Source organism: Scophthalmus maximus, chromosome 4 (genome assembly GCF_022379125.1).
Source record: "Scophthalmus maximus strain ysfricsl-2021 chromosome 4, ASM2237912v1, whole genome shotgun sequence".
NCBI classification, from domain to species: Eukaryota; Metazoa; Chordata; class Actinopteri; order Pleuronectiformes; family Scophthalmidae; genus Scophthalmus; species Scophthalmus maximus.
In genome coordinates this window covers 23,791,225-23,815,271 of record NC_061518.1, presented here as the reverse complement: position 1 = coordinate 23,815,271, position 24,047 = coordinate 23,791,225, and the positions used below count along the sequence as shown (strand labels likewise).

The 24,047-nt window shown below is 45.9% G+C and overlaps 1 protein-coding gene across 2 annotated transcripts in view; it reads left to right on the top strand.

Moving 5' to 3' along the window:
• cdh8 (cadherin 8) overlaps positions 1-24,047 on the top strand; it is an 88,916-nt gene that overhangs the window by 35,484 nt on the left and 29,385 nt on the right. For both annotated transcript variants that reach the window (XM_047331725.1, XM_035629259.2), the window contains exon 4: positions 22,536-22,655. In XM_047331725.1, coding sequence (XP_047187681.1) covers positions 22,536-22,655 — 120 coding nt within the window. The remainder of the gene's footprint in view (positions 1-22,535; positions 22,656-24,047) is intronic.

Sequence of the window (24,047 nt, the reverse complement as noted above, 5' to 3'; positions counted from 1 at the left end):
CCACAGGAAAGGGAGCATAAAATGAACGGATGTTGTTGAAGACGCCTGCATACGAGCAAATCTCCACAGCGACGGGGAACTGGGAAGCATTAAAATGTAATTATGGCACACACTATGAAATGCAAGCATTACATCTGGTATGGAGTTCAGACGGTGCTGAGTGTGCTGATGTATTCCTGCTTGGCGTGAACCCACCTGCGTCGAATAATCAAAAAATCTAATCCAGACCGTAACAGGCTGGTTCTCCTGACGATGTTATCCACTTACAGAGCTTGTCAGTTCCACTCCAGACTTCATCAATGTCTTACCAGCGCCTCACTTATCAAGAGTGTATCCACACGCTATCGGTGAGACCAGGGACAAATATCAACACCCACGTTTTATCTGTCAAGGACTAGGGCTAGATAGAAAATCCCCTCACTTAATGTCACCATCCCCCCATAGGACGCAGTCCCCACAGCCGGATGAGATATGTGCCATGGGCCGCTGAGGTCACCATGTTTCCTGTGTGTGGAGGAGCACAGAGGTTAATGGGAAATGAAGGAGAAAGACCTTTTGTTCTTCCGTTAAAAGGGCCAGTCCGATAAGACGTGTCGCTTTCTGTGACTTTTCTCTGACTTTCGTTGCCCGAAAATAGGATGAAAATGAAGGTGACTACCATTCTAATTGTTTAGTGGATTGTCCGTGTACAGTGCAACAATGAGAGGAAGGGGAGAGCAAAGGTGGTGCCAATGGTGGAGGAGAAATGCCCATCACTCATCAGCGAACCGATCCAGCATTTGCAAGTAGCAGAGATTTGGTTATCACTTTGCTTGAATTGGGGTAACTCTGTGGTGCTGTTGTCGATGGGGGGTTATCCCAAAAATGTCAACTCTTGGACTCTGGTAAGCTGGTAAAGCTCAGTGGGTTACACCGCTAACTTTGGTACAGTATCTCAGGGGCTTCGATTCCCGGTCAGGGCGTTGCTAAAATCCATTGTGGGCCCATAGGCAAGGCCCTTAATGCTACCTCAGCTTAAAATGAATGTAATGTTGATTTAATGGCACCTAATTGAATGGGCAGTGTAACTGGCTAACACATTAAGATTATGGACGCAAGCGGTGCCATCTTTTGAAAAAAAAAATTCATCCAGCACACACAGAGCAATTATGCCTTCAATTGCATGTCAAGTTTCCAGCCATCCAATGAATGTAAGGACAATTTTTACTCTGATTTGTGTGTACTGTGTTAGTCCTGCAGCAACTGCATGCTGCTCTGTGTTCACTCGCCAATCTGCCATTTTGGAAGAAGAAACAAAATGAAAAAAGGGAAGCTGCCTGTTATGTGGCTGGAGATGTCACTCAGTAAATGCACTGTGGCCTAGTAATCTGTGTGCAGAAGGACTTGTCACAGCACCTACTGCGCCCTCCGCCATGACAGTAATAGGTCTGTGTCAAGTCATAGGGCCATGTCACAAAGCTAGTGTGCGAGATAGCTCGGTTTAGCCTGAGCTAAATCCAAAGCTAGTTTAGCCATCGATGTCCCCCCTAGCAAATATTAGTGTCATTGCTTTGCAAATGTGATTCTGAATTGGTATATACGTAAACATCTGTTGGCTAATAATGTAGCAAAACCAAAAAGACGACATATTGCCCCTTTTTAATCCTGTAAGTGCTTGTATAACCATACAAATGTTAATAATTATTCTTTATTGGTTACAAGTGCATATTTTGGTGGAAAGTAAAAAGTATGTTGTCCACGGAAATTTTACATTTAGCTCATCACGACTTGACTTCGCAACCGTTCCTCATTATGTTACGACAAAAAAAATTATACATGCAGCATTGCTTTCCCCCCAGAAGGAAGGTACTTGCAGCTGCAAATTACTATTATAAAAGCTGAATGTAATAACTAGGAGACAAGGTTGTGTGGTGATGTGGGGAACCACAGCGTTGGCTCATCACTATGAGCAGCAGGTGGAATTATTATATGCTGTATTTTTTACATCATCACATTTGTTTATTTGTTTTACAAATCCAGACGTTATACAATTTGTTCCAAGTCTAATCGTCAGGCAAGAAAAAGACCATGTCATCTGTCTTTTCTTTGAAGGATAAAGAGCCAAGTCATTTACCATCCTTTTGGTAAAAATGTATATTTGATATACCTCTCCACACCTCTGATGTGTTCTTAGCCTCATCAGTATATTCATTAGATGATTATGTTTCTACCGTCACGTCAATTATAAGCAAGCTTGTCGCTTATTTATGCAAGCCCTGCTACGATTATAATTATCATTCATTTGCGCGGAGTGCACAAATCTCACAGGATTAGTAGATCCTGTTTTCCTGTTAATGGGGTCTCCGACTTTGAGGCCATGTAGGCTGCAAGCTGAGAAATGCACCACATATGTTTGTCGACCATATGCCGGAATTATGAGGCTCCGTTACCCTTCTGCGGCTAACAAGGGGGTTGAGGCGCAGTTGAAAAATGACAAAGTCTTGGAGTGATGCTTCAGGTAATTAGGGGGAAGTCACACTGTGTGTGTGTGTGTGTGTGTGTGTGTGTTGGTGGGGGGGTCATTTGGGTGCAAACGACAATAATTGCTACATTGCGACACAAACTTGCTGAAAGTTGTTCTGGCGGATTGAACTCATGCGGGAGATGCCCCAGGAGCGTTGGGCTGCGCGTGTGCTTCATTATCGGGGCGATTAATAAACAGGCGCACAGACAGATGGCCCGTCTCCCCTTTTTGCACGGACCGTGCTCCCTGAAACCCCCTCCAAAATGAATACCTGTTTGGAGGCGCGGCGCCTCGCCAAATGTGTCAAGATCTGCTAAATTGGAGTGCAGACATAAAACTGAAGTGACATTAATAGATTACCTGGAGTTGATTTGCATTTTTCAGTTATTACGGGTGTGAGTAACAGGACTAACAGGCACCGCCGCCTATGTAGGGGCCTTAATGATGTTTCCTGATTACACTCTCATCGCCATCGGCAGCTGGGAAAATAAGTAAAGGCTTGTCATCGCAGATTTGGACGATAAATGAGCAGACTTGATCAAGGGGAGACGTATGAAAATGAGCAACGGTGCGGGCCGTTATCAGAGCTGAGCCTCTCATGCTTCCCACATTCCAACTGCAGAAAGCTCCCTGTGATCACTGATGATTTAATACCCACACCGTTTTTCAAGTGATGCACTTGTACATAATCCGTCGTGAAGGATAACATTGTTAAATACCGCTGTGTGTGTTTCATCAAAGCATGTTTCTCTGTGTGTATCTATCTATCTATCTATATATCTATCTATATATCTATCTATCTATATATCTATCCATCTGTCTATCCATCTATCTATATCTATCTTTGATTGGTGTTGCTCTCCACTCACTTTTACCGTCTTTCAGATCAATACAGAGAAGCTGAGCTATTTTAAGAGTATTTCATGCTCCACTTGGGCCAGATGTTCTATAAAAATCCCCTTCCCAGATATACCTAAAAATATTATTATACTTTGCTGATCTCGCAGTAAATCTTGAACATATTTGGGCCTTGGAAAGTCCGAGCGTGAATGCATTAAATTGCAGTTTAATTCGAATAAACCCTCGCAGTATTTCAGGGTCACAGCAACCCACATAAGTAAGAGAGGCACATTTATAGTGCATCTTTCTTATCCGTCTGAGCTTTGGGCAGAGGGCTGAGAGCGAGAGTGTCTGGTGTTTGTGTCTCTCTCGTCTCTGATCCTAGACTCTGGTCTGGCGCTTGGCAGATGGACTGAGTGGCAGGGGGCCCTTGGCCCTTTAACTTAGTGGGCAGCTGGGCAAGAGCTGGGCCAGCGCGGGGCTGGGGCACATCTGACGAGCGGGGCTCCTGGGCTGGGCGGGGACACGTGCGGGCTGGGGCCGCGGTGGTGGTGGTGGTGGGCGGCCTCGCAGGCTGAGCCGGGGTCAGAGGGGGTCGGCGCAGTGAACCTGGCCAAGGCTCTGACTCTCTCAGGCCTGTCCAACTGCCAGGCGGCGTGCATGCCAGCCTGCCCTTTCCTGTGGCCGTGCTAAATGGGGATAGGACAGGCCTCGGAGGCAGAGAAGGATTTAACGGACACGCTGGAGTTTCTCTGTAAATAACCTGCTACTCTGATCCATCTCACCTCATTTGGCAACAGCATCTGCACTCGTGCGTCTGTGTGTGTACGTGCATGTCGCTGTGTGCGGGGGGTTGTTGTTTTCATTCACCTCTGTTTGCGTCCGCGGTTCTTGTCACCTGTCAGTAACGCAGCGACTCCTTTGTCTTTGTGTGAATCCATTCTTCTTCGCCAGATGATTGAGAGTCGCTGCTAATTCAACATCTCCCTGTAGGAAAAGTATGGGGGGGAGTAGGGCATTCCCAAAAAAAACACATGTTGTTGAAGTGAATGTACACACACGCACGCACGCACACACACACTCACACACATACACACATAGCTGTTCAACATCACATACAAATTGTGTATTACTAATTCATCACGTTATTTATTATCCAATGTACCTCTGAATTATGTTTCTAACACCATCAGCCATTGGTCTAGCTACAGTAATATTAGCCCGTCCAGAGTCCCCTGGGGGCTTTACTTTCTTTCCTTCCTTCCTTCCTTTCTAACGAATGCGGGCAGAAATGCACGCACGCACGCACGCCGTACATGCGAATGAATTCGTACCCCCTTGAACACACATGCACAAGTGGATTCAAGTGCACATAGTAAAAGCACATGCCTTCACTATGTGAGCATGACGCCACCACACCATTGTAACGATGCTGTTATTGTTCAGGTGGAATTTGTCCCTGTTCTCCTGTGTAGCTCTCTCTCTCTCTCTCTCTCTCTCTCTCTCTCTCTCTCTCTCTTTACCTCTTGTACACACTTTTTCTCCCTCCTTCCCTCGCTCTCGCTCACTCTTCCCTCGAGGGGGAAGAAAAAAAAGAAGTAGCTGGCTTCTAGGTAATGAAGCCCTTCAATGTGATCTGCATAAGATTGCCTCCCTCGCCGGCCCCGGCTGCCTTGCCCCAATGAATAGCAAAATACTCTCAATGAGACCGAGGACAAGAACACAGGTTGTTGTTTTTCTGTGGCCATGGTTTCGTTTCTTTTTTGCTTTAAAAAAATATTTTTTGAATACATTTTTTTTTGCTGTGCCGGTGATGTAGAAAGGGAAGGAAAGAAATGAAAAGGAAGGAGGTAAATTACAAACAAAGTTCATGAAAGGGAAGGCAAATGAGGGAGTGTGTGTGTGTGTGTGTGTGTGTGTGTGCGTGCGCGTTCGTGTAAGAGCATGTGTGCAAGCCGTTGTGTACAGCGGAGGCCACGGACTGTGCTGCCGCTGAGTGGATGAATTCATTTGATTTAATGTAGCAGGGTCAACAGTGGTACAGTGGGACATTGAGGGTGACAAAAGTTGGAAATCAAATTCATTTGGCTGAATGCAATTTTTTCAACATCACCATCTGCAGCGTTGAGACGAACAGCCCCCCCCTCCACCCCCGTCCAAAAAAACACACAATGTACCGCCGCTTACCGTTCTGGTTAATTAGGCGCGCGTTAATGAAAGTTCTAACGGCCTCGGAAACGCATGTTAAGTCTCATTTTGTGCTGTCACGCTGTCGCGCACACACTGCTAATCATCGGAATCAAGGTCAGCCAATCAGTCTGAGAGTAGGAGGCAAGGACACGGCATCCTCACCTTCGGCGGGGCTGCAGGGGAGGAGACGGGCGGATCCCCTCCCGCGGCGTGCCCGTCCAAAGACACTGCGGCGTCCTCCAGTCGCCGCTGGCTGGTGGGCAGATCGCTCGCTGTGAGTGGGTGAGTGAGTGAGTGAGTGAGTGGGTGAAAACCTTGTCAGTATGTAAACAGTCTCGTGGTGTCCCTGGATTGTGGAGGATTTATTTAATTGAGGCTGAAACAACTCAGTCGATTGGCTTGTCAGTTGGGCAATCACTATTTTCTGACTATTCTTTCTCAATGACTAATATGATTACCAATAAGTCATTCTTTTAAAGCAAAAATAGCAAACGTCCCCTATAGGTCCAGCGTCTACGTTGTGATGTGCTGCTTTCCTGTGTTTGTTCAGTCCGGCCAACAGTCCAAAATCCAATTTAGTGATGTCACCTCGTTCTGCCATGAAGTCTAACATTGATCGTTTTTTTTTTTAATACTGGGCGAGCGTGGGTGGTGAAAGCCTTTGTTATCTGTTGACTTTGAATCTGCTGCACACTGCTGAGCAGACCACTGGCGGCAGAATTAGAGACAGTTAGTACACATTAAACTAATCATCACACACCGAGACGTTTACTATATTTATAGTATATTTCCGACTTCTGCAGCAGTGTAGTGTTGCACTTTCATAAAGCTGGGGACAAGAGACAAATGGAAAAAAAGGAAATGGAAAAATCAATGCAATGTATCCTAATGTTTAGTCCCTACACTGCCAAAAGAAAGAAGCTAAAATACAGGAAATAAACACTGAAATTGAGGAGAAAATGACTTAATATTAGTGAAATTGTCTGTCCTTGCAGCAAAATAATTTCACTTGACAAAAAGATACATCTTGAAATGAGACACATTCTTCATAAATTCAACAATACACCACGGACTCGAAGATAGAAACAAGTAAATTACTTTTAAAACAAGATATTATTTCCTCTTTGGCTCCAAAAGACACATCCATTGGAGCTTTTGCCACGTGTGTTTGTTGAAAAAAAGATTTCCTTAGTCAACCTCTTCCAGAGCCACAGGAGACATTATACGGCAGTTCTCACCATGACTCGTACATTTAGTACTGTACATGTCAAACCTCAGTGCAGACCTACTGCTAATAACGAAAGGCTAGGACTTATTCCCATGACTGTCGCCTTTGTTTTTTATGTATGCGCACTAAACTCAGCGTGTGGTCGGCACCTGATGAATGCCCGACTGACGCCTCAGTGAAGAGTGGGTGCAACTGCAAGTTAACACAGAAATTTCCCATTTTACATCTGTCATGTATTTTTACTTATTTTGAATAACTACTTTGGGTGTGTAGTAAAGATTAAGCTTTGTTTTCCCCGCAGGCCCCTCGACAGCGAAAAAAAATCAACAACACAGTTGATGTACAACATCTGGCCTTAAGCCTGTGACCCTATGACCCCGCAGCACACCACCATACAATATGGCACTGCCTTGAATATGTTATTGCTTCATACAATAAACAGCAGGTCAACACAGATGTAAGCGCCTCTGTGTCTCTGTGCTTTTTGGAGCATGTGGACCGCTTCCAAGCGATTTGTCGTATCATTTTGCTGAATACCGGAGTAGGCTCGATAGGCTCGTAGCTGACAGCAACACAGTACGCGTGTCATTGGAACATTCCACCTATAGGCTACCTGGGATCAATGTAGTTGGCTGCGAATGCCACCGACTGCATTCCTTCGGTCTTTCCATTTGGTTCACTCAACTGATCCGCTCAGCCGACGGTGTGATCTCGCACTTGGCTGGCTTGGTGAGCGGCAAAAGGACAGAGAGCAGAAAGACGAAATCCAGAGTCAAGAGTAAAACAGAATTCAAAATTTTTACAAAAATGATTAAAGTGCCAAAAGAGCAGAGGAACAAAGGGGCCGTCAGCTCTTTTATCAACCCCATCTGCATTATGGGCAGAGAACCTGCCTGTCATGCCCGTGTGAGAGTCTGCTGAGTTCTGATGAGTTTCCTTTGCGCGCTGTACTTGATGTCGTTGAATAAAACAACATCTCTGCTCCGCTGGTATTTTTTTTCTTTTCTTTTCTTTTCTTTTTTTTTTTTTTTTTTACTACCTTGCCCCGTCCTTCTCCCGGGAACCGATAAGGATGACCCCAAAAGGTCGCAAGCGGGTTGGCTTCCCGCTGTTTGTACTCCTATCATGTCAGCACATCGGCCTCTCCGGGGTTTGAGGAGGGTAGGTTCCGTGTCTGGCCAATGTTGATTCTGAGGATTTTATTGTGAGAGGTGATGGGGGGGGGGGAGGGTCACCTGGCAGCTGCTGCAGAGGTTTATTCCTTTAAATCGTCTGTTTAATCGCTGAGTGGAATCCTTCAGGGGGAGGAGTGTCCTCGGTGCTCATGTCACATCTCGCTGGAAAGCCAATCTGAAGCCGTCTCTTACTCACCCGGTCAAACACTTAGTCACTAATTGCCTACGTCTGCCCCTCAGTCCACGCTGATCTGCGATCGCCCGCTTGCACTTCTCTCGGCTGTGCTGCTGAGCTGCGCAGCATTTTTCCGAGTCCACCCTGTCAGACAAAGGACGTCTTTTGGAAAATGTTACTGTTGATGTTCCCTCATGTATTACGGGGGAAACAGCGCTATGATTTTCGGAGCCATTGTCATCGACGGCTGATTGAGACAGAACATATTTTATGACCACAGGGAACGTCTTGAAAAGTTATATTTCCGCAGTTTCGTGGAAATCAAACTTTGCGCGCGCACGTGCGTGTGTCCGTGTTACATATCAGCCACAAGTGACAAGGGGCGGTCTGGAGTCATGCTGGTGAGTGGGAGGTCTGCTCCGCGCCATCGCCACAGCAGGCAAAGTGAGGGGGGACTCCAGTTTCGCACCTCCGACTCCGGCAAATGCTTACTCATATCTGCTAAGATGCCAGGATGCTTTTCTCATACGCATTCTTCAGTGCACAGCCACGGCTCGCCGGTTAATTATTCACGGAGAGAGTCGTGGATATTTCATGTTGCGTTGCAGGGCCTTTTTTGATACACTTTTCCCTGCTCTGCATTCCTGTGCGCCTCTTTCTCGCTGTGTCTTGTGTTGTGCGGAACGTGGTTCCCACTTACGTACACTGGCCTTGAAAAAAAATTTAAAAATTTAAAAAAGAACTTTTTCTCCGTGGACATGGAGCCATAAAGTCAACGTGAATGCGTGCTCCCTCCTCGTGCTCCAGGTGATTGGAGATTGTCGGGCGGCACTGCACTCTCATCCCTCCGCGTGTGCATTATTAATTGTCTGAGGCGACAACCATAGCCATTCGGACCCTGCGGGCTCCCGCTACTCAGTGCCTTCAAATGAAAAGCAGAGATTGCATCCCATTAAAAGAGATAACCATACTTTTAAAAGTGACCTCTGGCTCCCACAAAAAAGGGGGCTTCCGCTCAATTTAGCAGTCAGAGAAACAAAACAAAAAAAGAAATTGAGCTAAGCGATAGCTTTACGTCGCCCTGTGTCTGCGCGAGCACACCTTCAAGTGGCTCCGGCCAAGATTCATGTGGCACGGTGGAGCCGGTCGCGGAGCGGATTGGTCCGCGCAACGTAAACGGGGGTGGGAGACATTCATCAAGGTGGCGGAGGTTTTGAGACCAGAGAGACCCATCCAATCACCAGCGGAGAATAAAAGGGTAGAGGCATAAAAGTCTGTACAGCAAGGTCATTTGAAAAAAAAAAAAGAAGCTGATAAGACGAAAGGATCAAATCTCCAGCACAGGCGGGGCCCTCCTCTTGATGTCTGTCCCCATTAACTAAAGCCCCTCGCCTGGCTCGGCTGTGGCCACGCCTCAGCTGTCTGATACAATAAAGGCATGAAGGGGAAAAAAAAGGGAGAAAGAAAGGGGGGGGAAAGAGATGTGTCCGCCATGCTTTTACTGCTTTTATTTTGTCATCAGAATTTATGGGCTTGCTTGTAATTTCATTTTTTATCCTTTTTGTTTCTTCTTCCTCTTTCGCTCTCTCGTTCAGGTATTACTTTGAATGTTCTCTTTTCATTGGATCATTTTGTACGTACTTTGTTTATATCGCGGACCAATATCCAATTCACGTCCGGATGTACTGGAGGTTTTACCCTACACTGTCCACCCGTGGCACTTCACCGACTTCCTCGGCTCTCGCGGCTGGCCGTGTGTCGGAAGACCGGCAGCTCTCAGCGCCGCAGTATGGATTTAGTCACTCTGTGGTTTTACCACAGTCACAGTCTGGTGTCCACACACACACACACACACGCACACACACACAAAGGCCACACGCACCAACACAAACACAGTCAATCGTACAGTAGGATACACTGTGTCACACTGGGGGCTGCTGTGTAATTGGGTGAATCTGCTCTCCGGCACGCCACAGAGATAGCCCTTTAAAAAAACTCACTTCACTTCTGGTGTAAACAAACCTTGGGATTACGAGGGGCGTAAATCCACAATTCTGTCGCTGTCCTCTCCTGTCGCCACACACGCGCACGTCCTTTTTTTGTTGCGAGTTTACGACCGCGTTCTGTGTTTGCGCCGCATTTTGGAGTGCGCTCCGTCCGTCTCTCTGCGTCTAATGACTGGTTTCACGTGAACAAGAGCAGGAGTGTGTGTGTGTGTGTGTGTGCGCGCGCGCGTGTGTGTGTGTCGGTCTCCATCGCGGATGTAGGTGCGCGTGCGCGCTGGCAGGCCCGCCGCGCGGACACACTTTGTGTGACGGCGTGCCGCTCTCTGTCTGTGTGTTCCCCCGTGATGGATTGCTTGTCGGGCTGCGGCATAGTGCCGCTCTCGCAGGGGGCTGACGGAGACATTGAGTCACCAGTCACGTAGACGCTGGCACGTTTCAGCGTTCCTCTGGGGGGGAAAAAAAAAAGGGAGAGAGAGAGAAAAAAAAGCCCAACGACAACAACGCTTTAACCCTCCTCACTCCGGGCCGCCTGTCAGGTGACGGAGTGTATCACTTAGGAGGGGCTCGTCGCTAAGGCCCGCGGCGTGGCCCGGATTCGGTGAGTGGTCAGCGCCTCGGCGCGGTTGTGTGGGAGGTGGAGGACCTCTGTCACACGCCGCTTTCGGACGGGCCAATTGCTGGAGTTATGGGCCACGGGCCGTGTGCCGCCGACTGTCATCGAGAGGCCCGAGGTTCTCTTTTACTTTCCGCGGGCCGCGGGAGAAAATATGTAATTGGCTGACAAAATCCTTTTTGTTTGCAGTGCAGCAGCCCCCCCGGAGGGAGCCGACGCTGAGGCGGGGAGGGGCAACACGTCCCTCCGACTCTGTCCCGTGTGTCGCTGCTGCCCCCCCCGGAATTTGAACGCACGTGGATGTCTTTGTTACTTGAAACTGATAAAACCAGTCGAGCATTACCCACGCGCTTACAACTTCACTTTTGTAAGGGACTGTTGCTCGTGACATTTTGGCATTTTGCAGCCACTTCTTATTTTAATCCATTAGTGTTTACTTTTTTATCTCTCTCTCATGCCACGTCTTTAGTTTTAGTCAGACATACTTGGGTCATGTCACTCTGGTCATATTTTCCGACTCAGAGGATGTAGGCTGTGGGCGCAAGCCTGCCACTGGCCGCGTGACATTCTCCTCCCCTTCCCGCCTCTGGCCTGTTTCCATTTTCAAAATACTCCACGGGAAACACAAACAACCTCCGAGCTACAACTCTGAAAATAGCAAGTTTTGACACAGATGCGGATCGTGCAATCACACAGCCGGCGTGTCATATACTGTCTTTTTGTTGCTGTTGCTGTGTTTCATTTGGAAAACACAGCAACACAACCCCGGCACCATGATAGTGTTTACAGCCAGATCGTTCCCCAGCAGATTGCGACAGAGTCAGATCAAAGATCATTGTTGTTTCTTCGTTTGAATATTTACAGGCTGGTTTAACATGCAATGGTCCAAACTAAAGTCACATATTCGAAGCTCCTCACAGTCAGCGAGATTGTCTGCGAATCGTTGCCCATCGCTTTCGCACAAAAAATGCATTCAATGACCATATTTTTCAATAATCCATGAACTTATTTTATTTATCATTCATACTCCAACTGCAAAGCCCAACATATCTGCAACACATCTTTCAAACGCTGACATACAATTTTCTAAACGGCTAAAAATACATTCAAAACGGGAAATGTTTGTGCATTTGTGCAGTAACCATATTACGATATATAGAAAATCTTAACAGGAATATTTACAATGAAATCAACTAATAATAAATCCGAACATAGCTGATTTTCACTTTCAGCTGAAAGCCTACCAATGTGTTTGTGGTCCTGTTACCAAACAGACAAAAAGGAGACGGCCTCAGAGGGATTTTGGTTGGAAACATGGATCAAATGCAATTCAATTCAATTGTATTTGTACGGCGCCAAGATCACAACACACCTAATCTCAAACGCACTTTACTTAGTGAGGTCGAGACCTTTGCATATTACAGAGGAACCCAACGGTTCTCACAATGAGCGGCCGCGGAGAGAAAATAAACATAATAATAAACGCAGAACCGGATTCAGTTGTGTACACAGCACTGTGCAGTCCGAGCGATTACACCATTGTTGTTATTTTTTGTAATCATTATTTCAGCCCTAGAATTTTAGAATTCATTTTGTTGCCACCTTTTATTTTCCATCAGTAAAATACTATATGCAAGGATATTGAAGAAAAAAAAAGAAGAATATTGAAGCAACATCTGGGTAATTCTTCTCACACTAGGCACAGTCAGTAACGTGAAAATGGGTTCTTCCTATTCTGTGATAAAGTACTGATTCATGTGAAAATCATTAAAACTTCAAAGATAAAAGCTCATCATTATCAAATAAAAAAAACGTTGAGCACGGACACAATTAAGAAATCTCTATCGTCAAACAAAATGTTGGCGGATCATTTTGTTTTCATTTAGGACTCCACAGCTTCGTAGTGGGAAGCTGAGTGAGAAGAAAGAAATATGCTCCGAGGTTTTTTTGAAAAATAATTAATAATAACAAGCAAAATCAACTTTATTATTCAAAGATTAATAGACAGGACTCACTGTTTCTGAAATACGCCTCGGTTGATAGTGTCCGTCCCCACGTCGAATTGGCGAGGCGTCTTCCGTGTCTGCCCAGTGCTGTCTGTTTGCTGAGATACAATTCTACCGACGTGGCTTAATGGTTGGCAGCCATATTCAAATGGGAGGACATTTGCTGCTATCTTGCTATGTGGGAACCGGAGAGACCGGGACGCGCGTTGAGCGAGGTTATGGTTATTCTGGCCATGTGCCATAATCCTGTCCTGTTTCCCATACCACTGCCTTTGGTGACTCAGCATTCACACAGAAGCATGCGAACACACACACACGCGCACACGCACACACACACACACACACACACACTCTGGGGTTCTGCTGGCCACAGGGCAGCTCAGCTGGAACAGCATTGGGCTGCACGCCTTGTTAAGGGCAATTTGGCTACAGTGTATACATAAATAATCATTTCTGCTTTTTTATTAATAACTTTGATCTCTGGTTTACACTTTTAGGAGCTAGTGCTGATGCAGTAAATATTTATCGCGAGTTCACTTCCCCACCACAGTTTTGCATTATGCTGCAACTTTTATTTTTTTATTTTTTCCATCGAGGAAGCATAATTCACATTAAACGCCCTCGCTCCCGTGGCAGAGTTCTCAAATTAAGCACCATTTTCTTCATTTACCCGGGATGAAGTTGTTCATTAGAAAACATACTTTGCCTTATTCTTTGTTATTACCTTGCCATTGTAAATGCCTTGGGAGCAATTAAACACGTGAAGTGGCCAATTTTCCGTCCTCGCCTTCCAGTCCTGAACTCTATCTGCATGTTGCACACATTTCCTATGAACTAATTAAAGTGAATCAATGACACAGCCCTTCAAAATGGCGGCATATGTCATGGCCATCAGTGGGGAACAAAGGACCCTCTTAATTATTTTGTTCCTGCCGTTCCTGTAAACGGCTTGTCAAGGCGGCAGACTCAGTGGCCGACTCCTAAAAGGAAGGGATGTCATGTTCACACACACACACACACACACACACACACACACACACTGTACATTGTACACACATGGCCACAGACAAGCACACAAACACAGACGCACACACTCTCCCCCGTTTCTCTGTGACGGCTCCCCCTCTGTCTTATGAAAGACTAGTAATTCTAGTACAACAATGACAATGTAAGTGCTTAAGTGTGACGGTCCCCTTGCTCTTCAGAAGCGCAGCATCCCTTATCCATCCCTGGCTCTGGGGAGCAATTTCTCCGATGCTGACAACCATATCTTATCTTCAAGATATCCAACCCCCCCACCACCACCACCACCATCACCCTTTTGTAAGACCTCTGTTGGCCCATGTTGTATTTGGCTAAATCTAATTCTGAAATAATTGCGTTGTGGCCTGATACAAACACATACTTTGTGATCTTTGCGGCCCGCCGCTGGCTGTTCCTCATTCATTTGTCCTGTTCCTCAGCTGCAGTCTGCGGCCCCGACCAAACGTGCAGTTTAGAATGAGCACGCATTAGTCCTGTAATGAAGACTGATGGGCTGAGGGCGACCACGTTTTCTTTTCCTAAGGTGCAATTATTTACTTTGCCTCCTGTAATCTGAAATACTAACATCTTCCTGATGTAAACATAAGACATCATCGCACAGGAGAGCCTCCACTTTTTTCCGTCAGAGCCTGCAGCTGTAGATCATGAGTGTTTTGATGGAAATGGTAACAAATGAAGAGGTGGGAGGTTTGAGGCAATGCTGGCAAATGAGAAAAAAGTGCACTCGTGCCAGTTGCTTATGAGCATGCTTATTTGTTTGAGGGTTTCCCTTAGTGCCCATCTGCAGTGTTGCCATAAATGCCCATCTGCAGCGCAGGAATCTAAAACTGGCTTGGACTACTGTAGGAAAATCAACTGGCGGCCCTCCAAGTATGTCATCCTCTCCTCCGAGAGTAAAGACGGACGGGATGGATGGATGGATGGATGAAAGGATGCCTCGACACGCTTGTTTCCCCCTCCTCGTTACAACCATTTCTGTGTTATCAAGAGCTTTGGCCTGCCACACTACAGCGCGGCATTATACTTTGAATTTGGCAACACTCCGAATACAGTGCTAATCTTAACTCCCGCATTATTCCCCCGTCTGCGCGCGTGCATTTCAATTGGCAAAAGGTGGCAAAATAGTCCAGAAATAGTGCTGGCGGCACTGCCTGGAGAGATGGGCTGTCAGTCTCCCTGTCTGATCATGAGCTATTATCCTCCCTGCCCACAGACAGGAGAGAGAGAGCTACACCAGTGTCTATGTGATCCTGATCAATACATAATCACTTTCCTGTCACCGCAATGGCGCTATCGGGGGACAGCCCAGCCACACAGACCAGCCATTTTACAAAAAGGCTTTGGCATGCCATCGCTCTGACCTAGAAAGGGAGACGGTGTCGAACAGACCCATAGGTAAAGGCTGGACTCATTTGAACAGTCATTGCCACGGGATGCATTATACAATTTCTCAACGCTTGGGTTTATCAAAGTAGTTTGCAATGTGCTGTCGGAAGAAAAATTGATTGCAATGAGACAAGAAAAAAAAATATATTTTCTGACCGACAGGACATAATTTATAACATCACATCAAACAATTGTCTAATTGGCCACTAAATGCACTCTGAGGTTTTCCAAATTCTGAAAAATGGACGGCCTTTTCACATTTAATCCTCTCCCACCACTGTCAAAAAGTCCATGTTGTTGACTGTAATTAAATTAAATTACCTCTGACAGCAAGAAGACACTAAAAAAACACAGACTGCAAACATTTTTCGGATACAGTGTCAAATGTTCCTGAGTGAAAGCGCCATGTTGCCAGGGAGCGGCTCATCAGTCGTTTTGCATTCAAGTCAGCTAACTTGAAAAATAGATTCAGAGAGATTAGGGGCCAACACAGCATCGCAGAGTTGTGTGCAATAAAACAGCTGAGGAATAAAAATTGCATCTTGGTTTTTTACGCCGAGATCCATTTACCGTTTTGTTCGGCGTCAAGCTTTTTGTAATTTTTTATCTCGGCAGCGGCGGACAGCGACATGAAAACACTTTCTGAAAACATGGGTTGGTGAAAAGTTTGTGAATGAGAGCTATCTTGTTGTAAAGGAAGAATTGATTGTTTGCTCAATTGAAGCTTGCTAATAAAATATACATTTTTAAAATGATCAAAAAGGTATATTTTTCCTATGAACTGGAATGCATGGATTTCAATTGACCATCATTTGGAGGCGGGCAACATGCTCTGAACACTATAATACCTTTTTTTTTTTTGGGCAAAGTTGATATGGCAAACCTGTGGGCAAATTGTTTGCGCATCCTGCAGACATGGAGCCGCATTAGAATTCATTTAGGAGTTGAGTTTCAAGTGCCCTGGTGAATTGAAATGAAACTTTCACTTTCCTTTTAGCTCTGCTTTTGGTCTCCAGCATCTCTACTGAGATAAATATCTGTTTCTTGTTTCACTGTGTGCACCACTTAGTCGCTAACTATGCCTCTCGGCCATTTTTCTGGCCAGGTACTGTCAAGAACACATCTGTTTAGATGAGCTTACCCAACATAACTTCCACCGTGTCTACCTTCATTTTATTGATTTAAACTATAGTCACCTCGATTTATTGACTAAAATGTTTTTTAACTAGTTGCCTGATTTTACCATTGATATATTTGCCGTGCTTTTATCAATGTTTTGTTTGTGTTTCCTTAGGTGTCCCTGGGTGTCTTGAAAGGCGCCGACAAATAAAATGTATTACTATTTTTAATATTATAAGAAGTAGTAGAAAATTGTCATTGGATAGCAGGGTTTGTAGTCAACTGACCCATCAGCAATTTGAAGATATTAATTATAGGAGCTGAGATTTCAAATTCGTCTCGGAAATTGCTTTGTTAGACAGCTCTGTGTCTGACGCGCTGATTTACCAAAAAAAACAAAACCCTCCAAAGTTCAGATAGCCAACTAGCTGCCGGCTTTAAGCAGCTATTTAGTGTGCAATTTTAAACACAAAGTAGCTTGTATCTGACAAGCTGATATTTAGTGAAAGCGAAATGTAATAATTCAATCTTTCTAAAGCAATGATCAAAAACAGCCGTGCTCGTGTACTTCTTCTGAGACAACTACATTGCACTTATTATAGCGGCTCACGCCCCGCTGTTGACTAATAGCTGTAGGCTATCAGACAGGGTGTGTGTGTGTGTGTGTGTGTGTGTGTGTGTGTGTGTGTGATCCACTTTTTTTTGCCTTCTTTTTTTTTTTTTTCCACCAAAGAAAAACTTTTGTAATATCTAATATCTGCTTTGTGCATGCCAATAAACCACCCACAACTCTGGGCTGTTGTGCGTCCTCCTGCCCCTCTGCCCTTCTCCTCTCTGTTCATGCCTGCGTTCTCTGCTTCTCCCTTTCAACCCCTGCGGTGTAAAGCCAGTCAGACATAAACAGTATTGTTTTACCCGGGTAGGGCTCACAGCAGGCCACTGCTAGCCCCACGCCTGACGCAGCCCACTGCTCTCCGCACGCCTCGGTTATATCCCTTTCTCTCTGGCTCAGTGCCCGCATACATATGAACGCCCCCTGTCTTCTACCCTTCACGCTCCCGAGCTGGTCTGAGCTTGCTGGACGTAGGGACACTGTGGACAATGTAAGCGCCCCGGCAATAGTGGATGAAATGTAGCGACGGGTTCTTTTGCAGTGACCATAAGCGCGATAGGCAGTTGAGCGCGTCCCTGTTAGATAATGTGCTCTTATCCGTCCGTCCCACAAACGGGGGACATTTAGGTACGGTTGAGTGCGGTTTCCTGGGGTTAGGAAACTGCACAACTCTTGTGGATGGAGTAGCTCGTGTTCTAGAACAACTGGAGAAAGAAAAGCGCCGCACTGGTCATGTGGATGTTACAATGAGGACTTCCTAATTTTCCCCTTCATCGTCCTGCGGCCTTTTCGATGCCACCAGCAGGGACGAGTGTCTTAAACATGTCAACATTGGAGCCATTCTTATTTTCCTGTTTGTCAAATAAAACGTTGCTGTTTTTAATGGTCCCTAAAAATATCTGTTTGTCGATAAAAGCTGTGGACACGTGTGGTATTCAATTTCCCGAATGAATTTCCTACACCAAGTGTCTGCAAATGAGTGCCTCGCACTGGCTCAAACCTACGTCTTCATGACCTTCCACTGTTTCATTAACCTTGCAATCCTTCTCTGGAAATAAGCAGGCCATACGCGGATGAAGCAGCGTGCTCCAGAAATAAGCTGCAGTGTCCTTCCACAGTGCCGTTGTGTGTCACATTGGGCTGCACCCCCCCCACCCCCCCCCCCCAATTTATCCCCTCCCTGGTCCAAGGGAGATTCCTATTGATTTCCCATCACCGAGCCAGTGTACAGTGTAAATAGGAAGTGTGTGCCCTATTATTTGTGTCAGTTGAGAACACAGAAGACTAGACCCCCATGTCTTTATTCCAGGGCCCGTTCAGGAGGCCACAGAGCCCTTCAAGCAAAAAAACTACAGCTGTAAATTTGATCTAAGCGCCTCATATACAGTAATGGCACCTTTGAAAATGATGTGTGTTTAAATTATTGGCGTGGTATTAAATCCTGTGAACTCCAGGACATGATTAATGAGATTACACTCGGCGCAGGGAGGCAACCGTGAATGCTGGCTGTATTTCCATACATGCTTAATGTGTGTCACCCTGTGGGTTACTGCCCAAAACCAACAGAGGGAGATACGCTTTCACAGGAGAAGGCTGCGCGCAATCTCTCAGTGTCCAGGCAAGTGCGACGAATCCATTTAGACTGGAAATAGCATGACTGCACCGGCCGTACCTCCACATCTCTCTGAAAGGGTTGACCAAGAATAGCCCGTGCATGAGTAACACTTTCCAGGTAGGAAAGTTGCCAAAAGCTTCATGTGCGTTTCATTCGGACGCAGAGTTTTCCATTGTAGGCTTTGTATACATGCCTAATCCCCCCCCCCCCCCCCCCCCCCCCCCCCCCCGCGTGGCTTTTGTTTTTAAGCCTCCATTCAAGCTTTTTCATCCCTGGAAGTTTATAGGTGTTGTGCTGCTATTATTGGAACCGCCACAATGCTACAGGCTTCGAATAAAAACCAGAGACAATGTTCCTCCTACAATTGGGCTCGTGTGCCCGTTTGGATGGCCTACAGCTGCATCCATTTTTTTTTTTTTTTTGCAGCGTCCCTGGAATTTCTGTGCATTATCAAGGGGGAAGGATGAACTAATCTGCAGTGATTTGAAACAGGACCAAAACACTGGCTTTCCTAATCCCTCATTTCTTTTCCTTTTTTTTTATCAGGGGTGGTGAGGAACATTTTAACCCTGTGGGAGGGAAAGAGGGAGCTATTTCACGCTTCACCGGTTCAACTGTTTTTATGAAGATTTCCTTTTTTCTCACCCTCTACTACCCCGCACTTCAATCCATAGTGTAACTGAATTCATAAATCTTGTTTGCAACAGTCCGACACCTTTTCGAAGTACGGAGGTACTTTTCATAATTAGGGATGTGTAGATGGCTGCCTTCTCCCTCTGTAGCGGCAGTAATTTAACTTTAAGGCAGATAAGACTCTGTATCTTGGGGGGGGGGGGGGTGCAATTTCCTTAGCTGTCTCTCATTTTATTCATTTGACAATTGGCAAACACCTATCGCACAAAGGATATAATTTGCTTTCCGACATTGCTGCATGAGCACACCAATTTGGATTATTGCACACATCTCTGGGATATAAGTCATATAATTATGCCCCCCCCCCCCCTTTCTTTTAGCCAATTTATTCAATATTTGATCTACTTATTCAACATAATTTCAGGGGAATTTATACACGTACTGGCGGGTTGTTGGGGCAGAACTACGAACAGTACACTCCAGTGTTATCCTCCGCGGTGCGACGAGATGTGAGACTTTCAACGGAACTCATATGCAGTCAATGTAATGAGGTGCAGCACTAATGCCTGTTTTGAAATGTGACAACTGATAATCGCATGTAAATTGAGATTTAAATACACTGGCTTCAAGGGCGGACAATTGCAGGTGTGTCAGCGGCCGGCGCGGAGTTGCAGCGGTGTTGCTCTGTCGTTCGCTGGAAGACAGCAGAAGCGCGGGGAACAACAAAAAGAGCAGCTCATTGATCCGCTGTGATCTAAAAACTGCACAAGGCACGGGGTATAACAAGCGGTAGGAAATTTACAAGGTAAGCTCTGGCAACACAACAGCATAGGTCATCATACGAGTATGAATCACGAGAGCGCCTCGGTCTCAGAGGACCACTTGAGGCTCCCGCGCTGTGAAATAATTGGGTTGCAACAGTGAAACTCCTACTCCAGTTAGAGAGTAAAGGTGGCTTTTGCTTTGGTTTTGCTGTCACAAGACCAAAGACTCAGTGGCGACTATTAATCAGCGGCGGACACGTGTAGCCGACGGCGTAAAGAGGAAGATGAGTTCAAAAACTGCACCGTGCGGATTTGGGGGAAAAAAAAGAAAGAAGAGATCTGTTTGTGAGGGGGGGGGGGGGCCCGTTGTGTCTCACAGTGGTTGTACTGAGCCGAAACGTTCTCTGTTCGTATCGAGTTTGTTTTGAACCCCTTGTTGGTTAGACGGAGCTCAAGTCATCATTGTGCTCCACATTTGTCGGCGGGTCAGCTGGGGGGCTGTCTCAGAGCCGGCAGATGCCGACGATGCCAACGGAATGCGTGATGTCTGATTTTTTGGGTTACACGCCGCAAAACATTGCAGGGACCGTGTTCGTGTTTTTTCCTACGGTTTAATTCATGACATGAAACCTCTGAATCACAATGTCGGAGCCAAAACTGACGCTTGGCACTTGATATGAGCCCTTTTTTTTCTTTTTTTTTGTCCCCCCCCGTCTGCCGTGGACAGACAAAGGTGCCTGTGGCAGGAGCCGCGCCGTCTGCGACTAAGGGACAGCTCCCTTTGTTGTCAGAACACCTCTAAACATCTTGTACAGAAACAATTACCGTACCATCTGTAGCTTCCTGCTAGCGTGTTGCTCACTGTCAGCATGTCAACATCTTTTCTCGCCCTCCGTCCCCCAGCCCCCACCGCCCCCACCCCCCTCCCTCCGCCACGCGCTCCCTCACACTGAGACTGATGAGGAGCCGGGTCACTGTGAACTAAAAGGGATACGTTTAATTAGTTAATAGTCTCTTTATATTCAGTTTTTTTTTTCTTCTTCTTTTTCCTGATACCTTGTAATGGAGCCGTCAATGGCGGAATGAGCTGACACTAATCTATTTTCTGATTCGCCCTGAGCGTTTGAGAGTTGGTATATTGATTAAGGTCCCTGCACACATTTCCCTGCAAAACCTCGTGGAGCCGGTTTATTAAAGAACCTCATTTCTGCCACATTGATAATTGTTGCTGCAGTTAATGGCCGATTGCTCTGTTGTTAAAGGAATAGTGGTTATTGAATTAGCATTTTAAGAAAACATGTGCCGACAGTTACATTAACATCGGCAAAACTTTTAATTGGGCAAAACTCTTCCCAAAGGGGGAAAAGAAAAAAAAAATGTTGTGCTTGTGTTTGCTTTGTAGGGCTCGAGGACGTACACAGTGCATTCAATGATCTTATGACCTTCAAACCGTGTTTTTCAGGCGCTGCAGCACACTGCACCTGTTGATGAACACATTCCCATTCTGCCGTTCTTGAGGCCCACGGCGGTGGAAACTAAGCATGTAAAAGTGTAACTCGGCCATTAGTGGATGCGGTTATGGTCCCCCGTGTCCTGTGTCATAATAGGTCTGCGTCACATCCGTCACTGCCGCGTTGATTTGCCCCCACGCTAGCGTATCCAGCGGAGGCCCGGAATTACAAAAGGCGCGACGGCTGATCAGCACAGACGTGGCAGGTTTGCTCGGTTAGGCCGTTAAAACATATTTCATCTGAAGCCATGTCACGTTTGCCGCAGGCAATTGACACTCTGATGCCAGAACTGTACACATGCCATTGGAAGACACATTAAGGGCATAGGCAGGCATATTGTCATTTACACATGCTGGTTTAAATAACATGTTGTTTGGCACAAAAAGACTGAAACATTAAATTGTTTTATTTTTTGATGTGGTGCACAATTGTTAGGGGGGGGGGGGCGGGGGCAGGGGTGATGCATTTTATTATTTCGCTGAAGGGAGAGTAGAAGGGTCGGGAAAACATGGGAGGGGGTCTTTCTCCACAAAAATTATTCCCACGCAGACAAAAGAAAAATATGTTTTATTTCAGCCTTTTTATTTTGCATATAGCTTCCAACTGTGCCTAGCTCATTTCCTCTATGACAATGGCAATAAATAATGAGTCACGTTTGTTGCAAAAATAGAATGACTGCAATGTTTGGGATCTGCTATTTGCAATAATTTCTTATGTACTATTTGTTGGATATTGTGCAAGTTATGATTTCATTAACATATTAAGTTTGAAATAGTACACCAATTTTAAGTCTTTATGGGCCTTGTTTTTTGATATAAAACAAGCTGACATAATAATTGCTAATATTACGGGGGAGTCCGGGTCTTCCTGTATCAAGGGGAAGGTCCGCTGGACAATATTCCAGTGCCATGCCTCTTTTTTAAAGAGGCAGACTAAGAAGTTCAGCCCACCCTAATATTATTCAGCAGTAAACATCAAGTAGGTCTGACACAGATGAGACAGAACCCTCGTACAAATTAAGAACAAACAAATTCAGCTCATAGAAATCAGCGATGTGAGCATGACTTCCTTTTCAAGTTACAGTTCATAACTCTGTCTCTGCCCGCCCCCGCAGGTGCCCCAGTTACCCGGGTAACAGCTACGGATGCCGATGATCCAGTGTATGGGAACAGCGCTAAACTGGTCTACAGTATATTGGAGGGGCAACCATACTTCTCCGTAGACCCTAATTCTGGTAAGTAGAGTAGTTTGGTGTTTTAGTCTTACGCATGTTGCACTCCTCCAACTTAAACCGATTTAGATTTAGCAGACTAACGGCAACACACACAGAATAACAAAGAGGGTCAATATAATCTCTATGACTTCAAGCATAGGAGGCACAAAAGGATGACACCTCTGTGGGGCAGGCGATCCAACAGGGCCCTTTGTGCTGTTCTTCATTGTTTGCCTGACAAAGCCTGAAGAAGATCTCTGCGAGATCGAAACTTTGCTTCATTAAATTTAATGAGGGCTATTAATACAGTGTGCGAATCCCTTTGTCCGTTTCCAACCAACGGAGAACATAATGTATTACAAAACGTAATGAATGGACGCCACGCCCATAATGAGACAAAAAGGAAAGAAATTGGCTTTACAGAGAGAGACAGTGATTACATCTAAGGATTATTTCAACAGTCTTCTTCCTCTCGACAGGGGCACGCACATTAGGGGCCAGAACCTTTTAGTATTTTAAACATTGTCCCTTTTCATTACCTGCCTCGACTTGGATAAATGAGCTTACAAGGTCACCTCAGGTCAAGTAGAGGGCTATCACGTTTTGACCGAAGTCCCGGGGTAAGTACATCCAAATGACAGTTACGAATAACATTATCTGAGAAGGCCCTAACTTATTGTGCGTCGATGCAAATGTGTAGGGTAAGGTGCTGCCTCAGCCGTGCAGACTATTTTAAGCTTTCAGGACCCGACGGTGTATCAGACCCCCGGCACAAGGACGAATGTTTAGATGGTCGCTGTAGCCACTTTTTAAGCTGTGGGAAATTATTATTCCACGTTGTGAAAAACATGAAAACCATTTAATGAATAAATAAGAACCATGCCCCCAGTTCATCACTCGTTTAATTGTGGCGACTCCTGCGATTGCGAGCAGACATATTGCCACCACAGTGTGTGATTTTAGATAGCGTGGCAATGTTCCAAAAGTGCAGCGGCAATGTCGGCGTCTTGCCCTGCCTTTGCAGGCAGATGTCACTGCCGGCATAAAGGTTTGGAAAAACAACGTCCCCGGTACATACCTTTACTACAGAGCGGCGTGGTGGAATAAAGGCGCGCATTCATCCTGCCTTGAGCAGCCTGTGTTAACGGTGCTGGAGGACGTCTCTCATCCACCTCCAGCCACCTCCTGGCCACTCCGTTGCCGATTAATAAATGCAAGCCTTCGCTCCTTCAAAAAAATGATGTGGCCCTCGAACATAATCCAAGACATTGATTATGTTGCCGCCGCACTGTAACCGGTAAAGAGATTTAGTACTATATAAACATAATGTCTAGGAGACATGGCTGATGTACGAGGAAATCAGCTTTTGCTTTTCGGCTCGGGAGCCTCGGCCTACTTGGTAAACTGTGACAT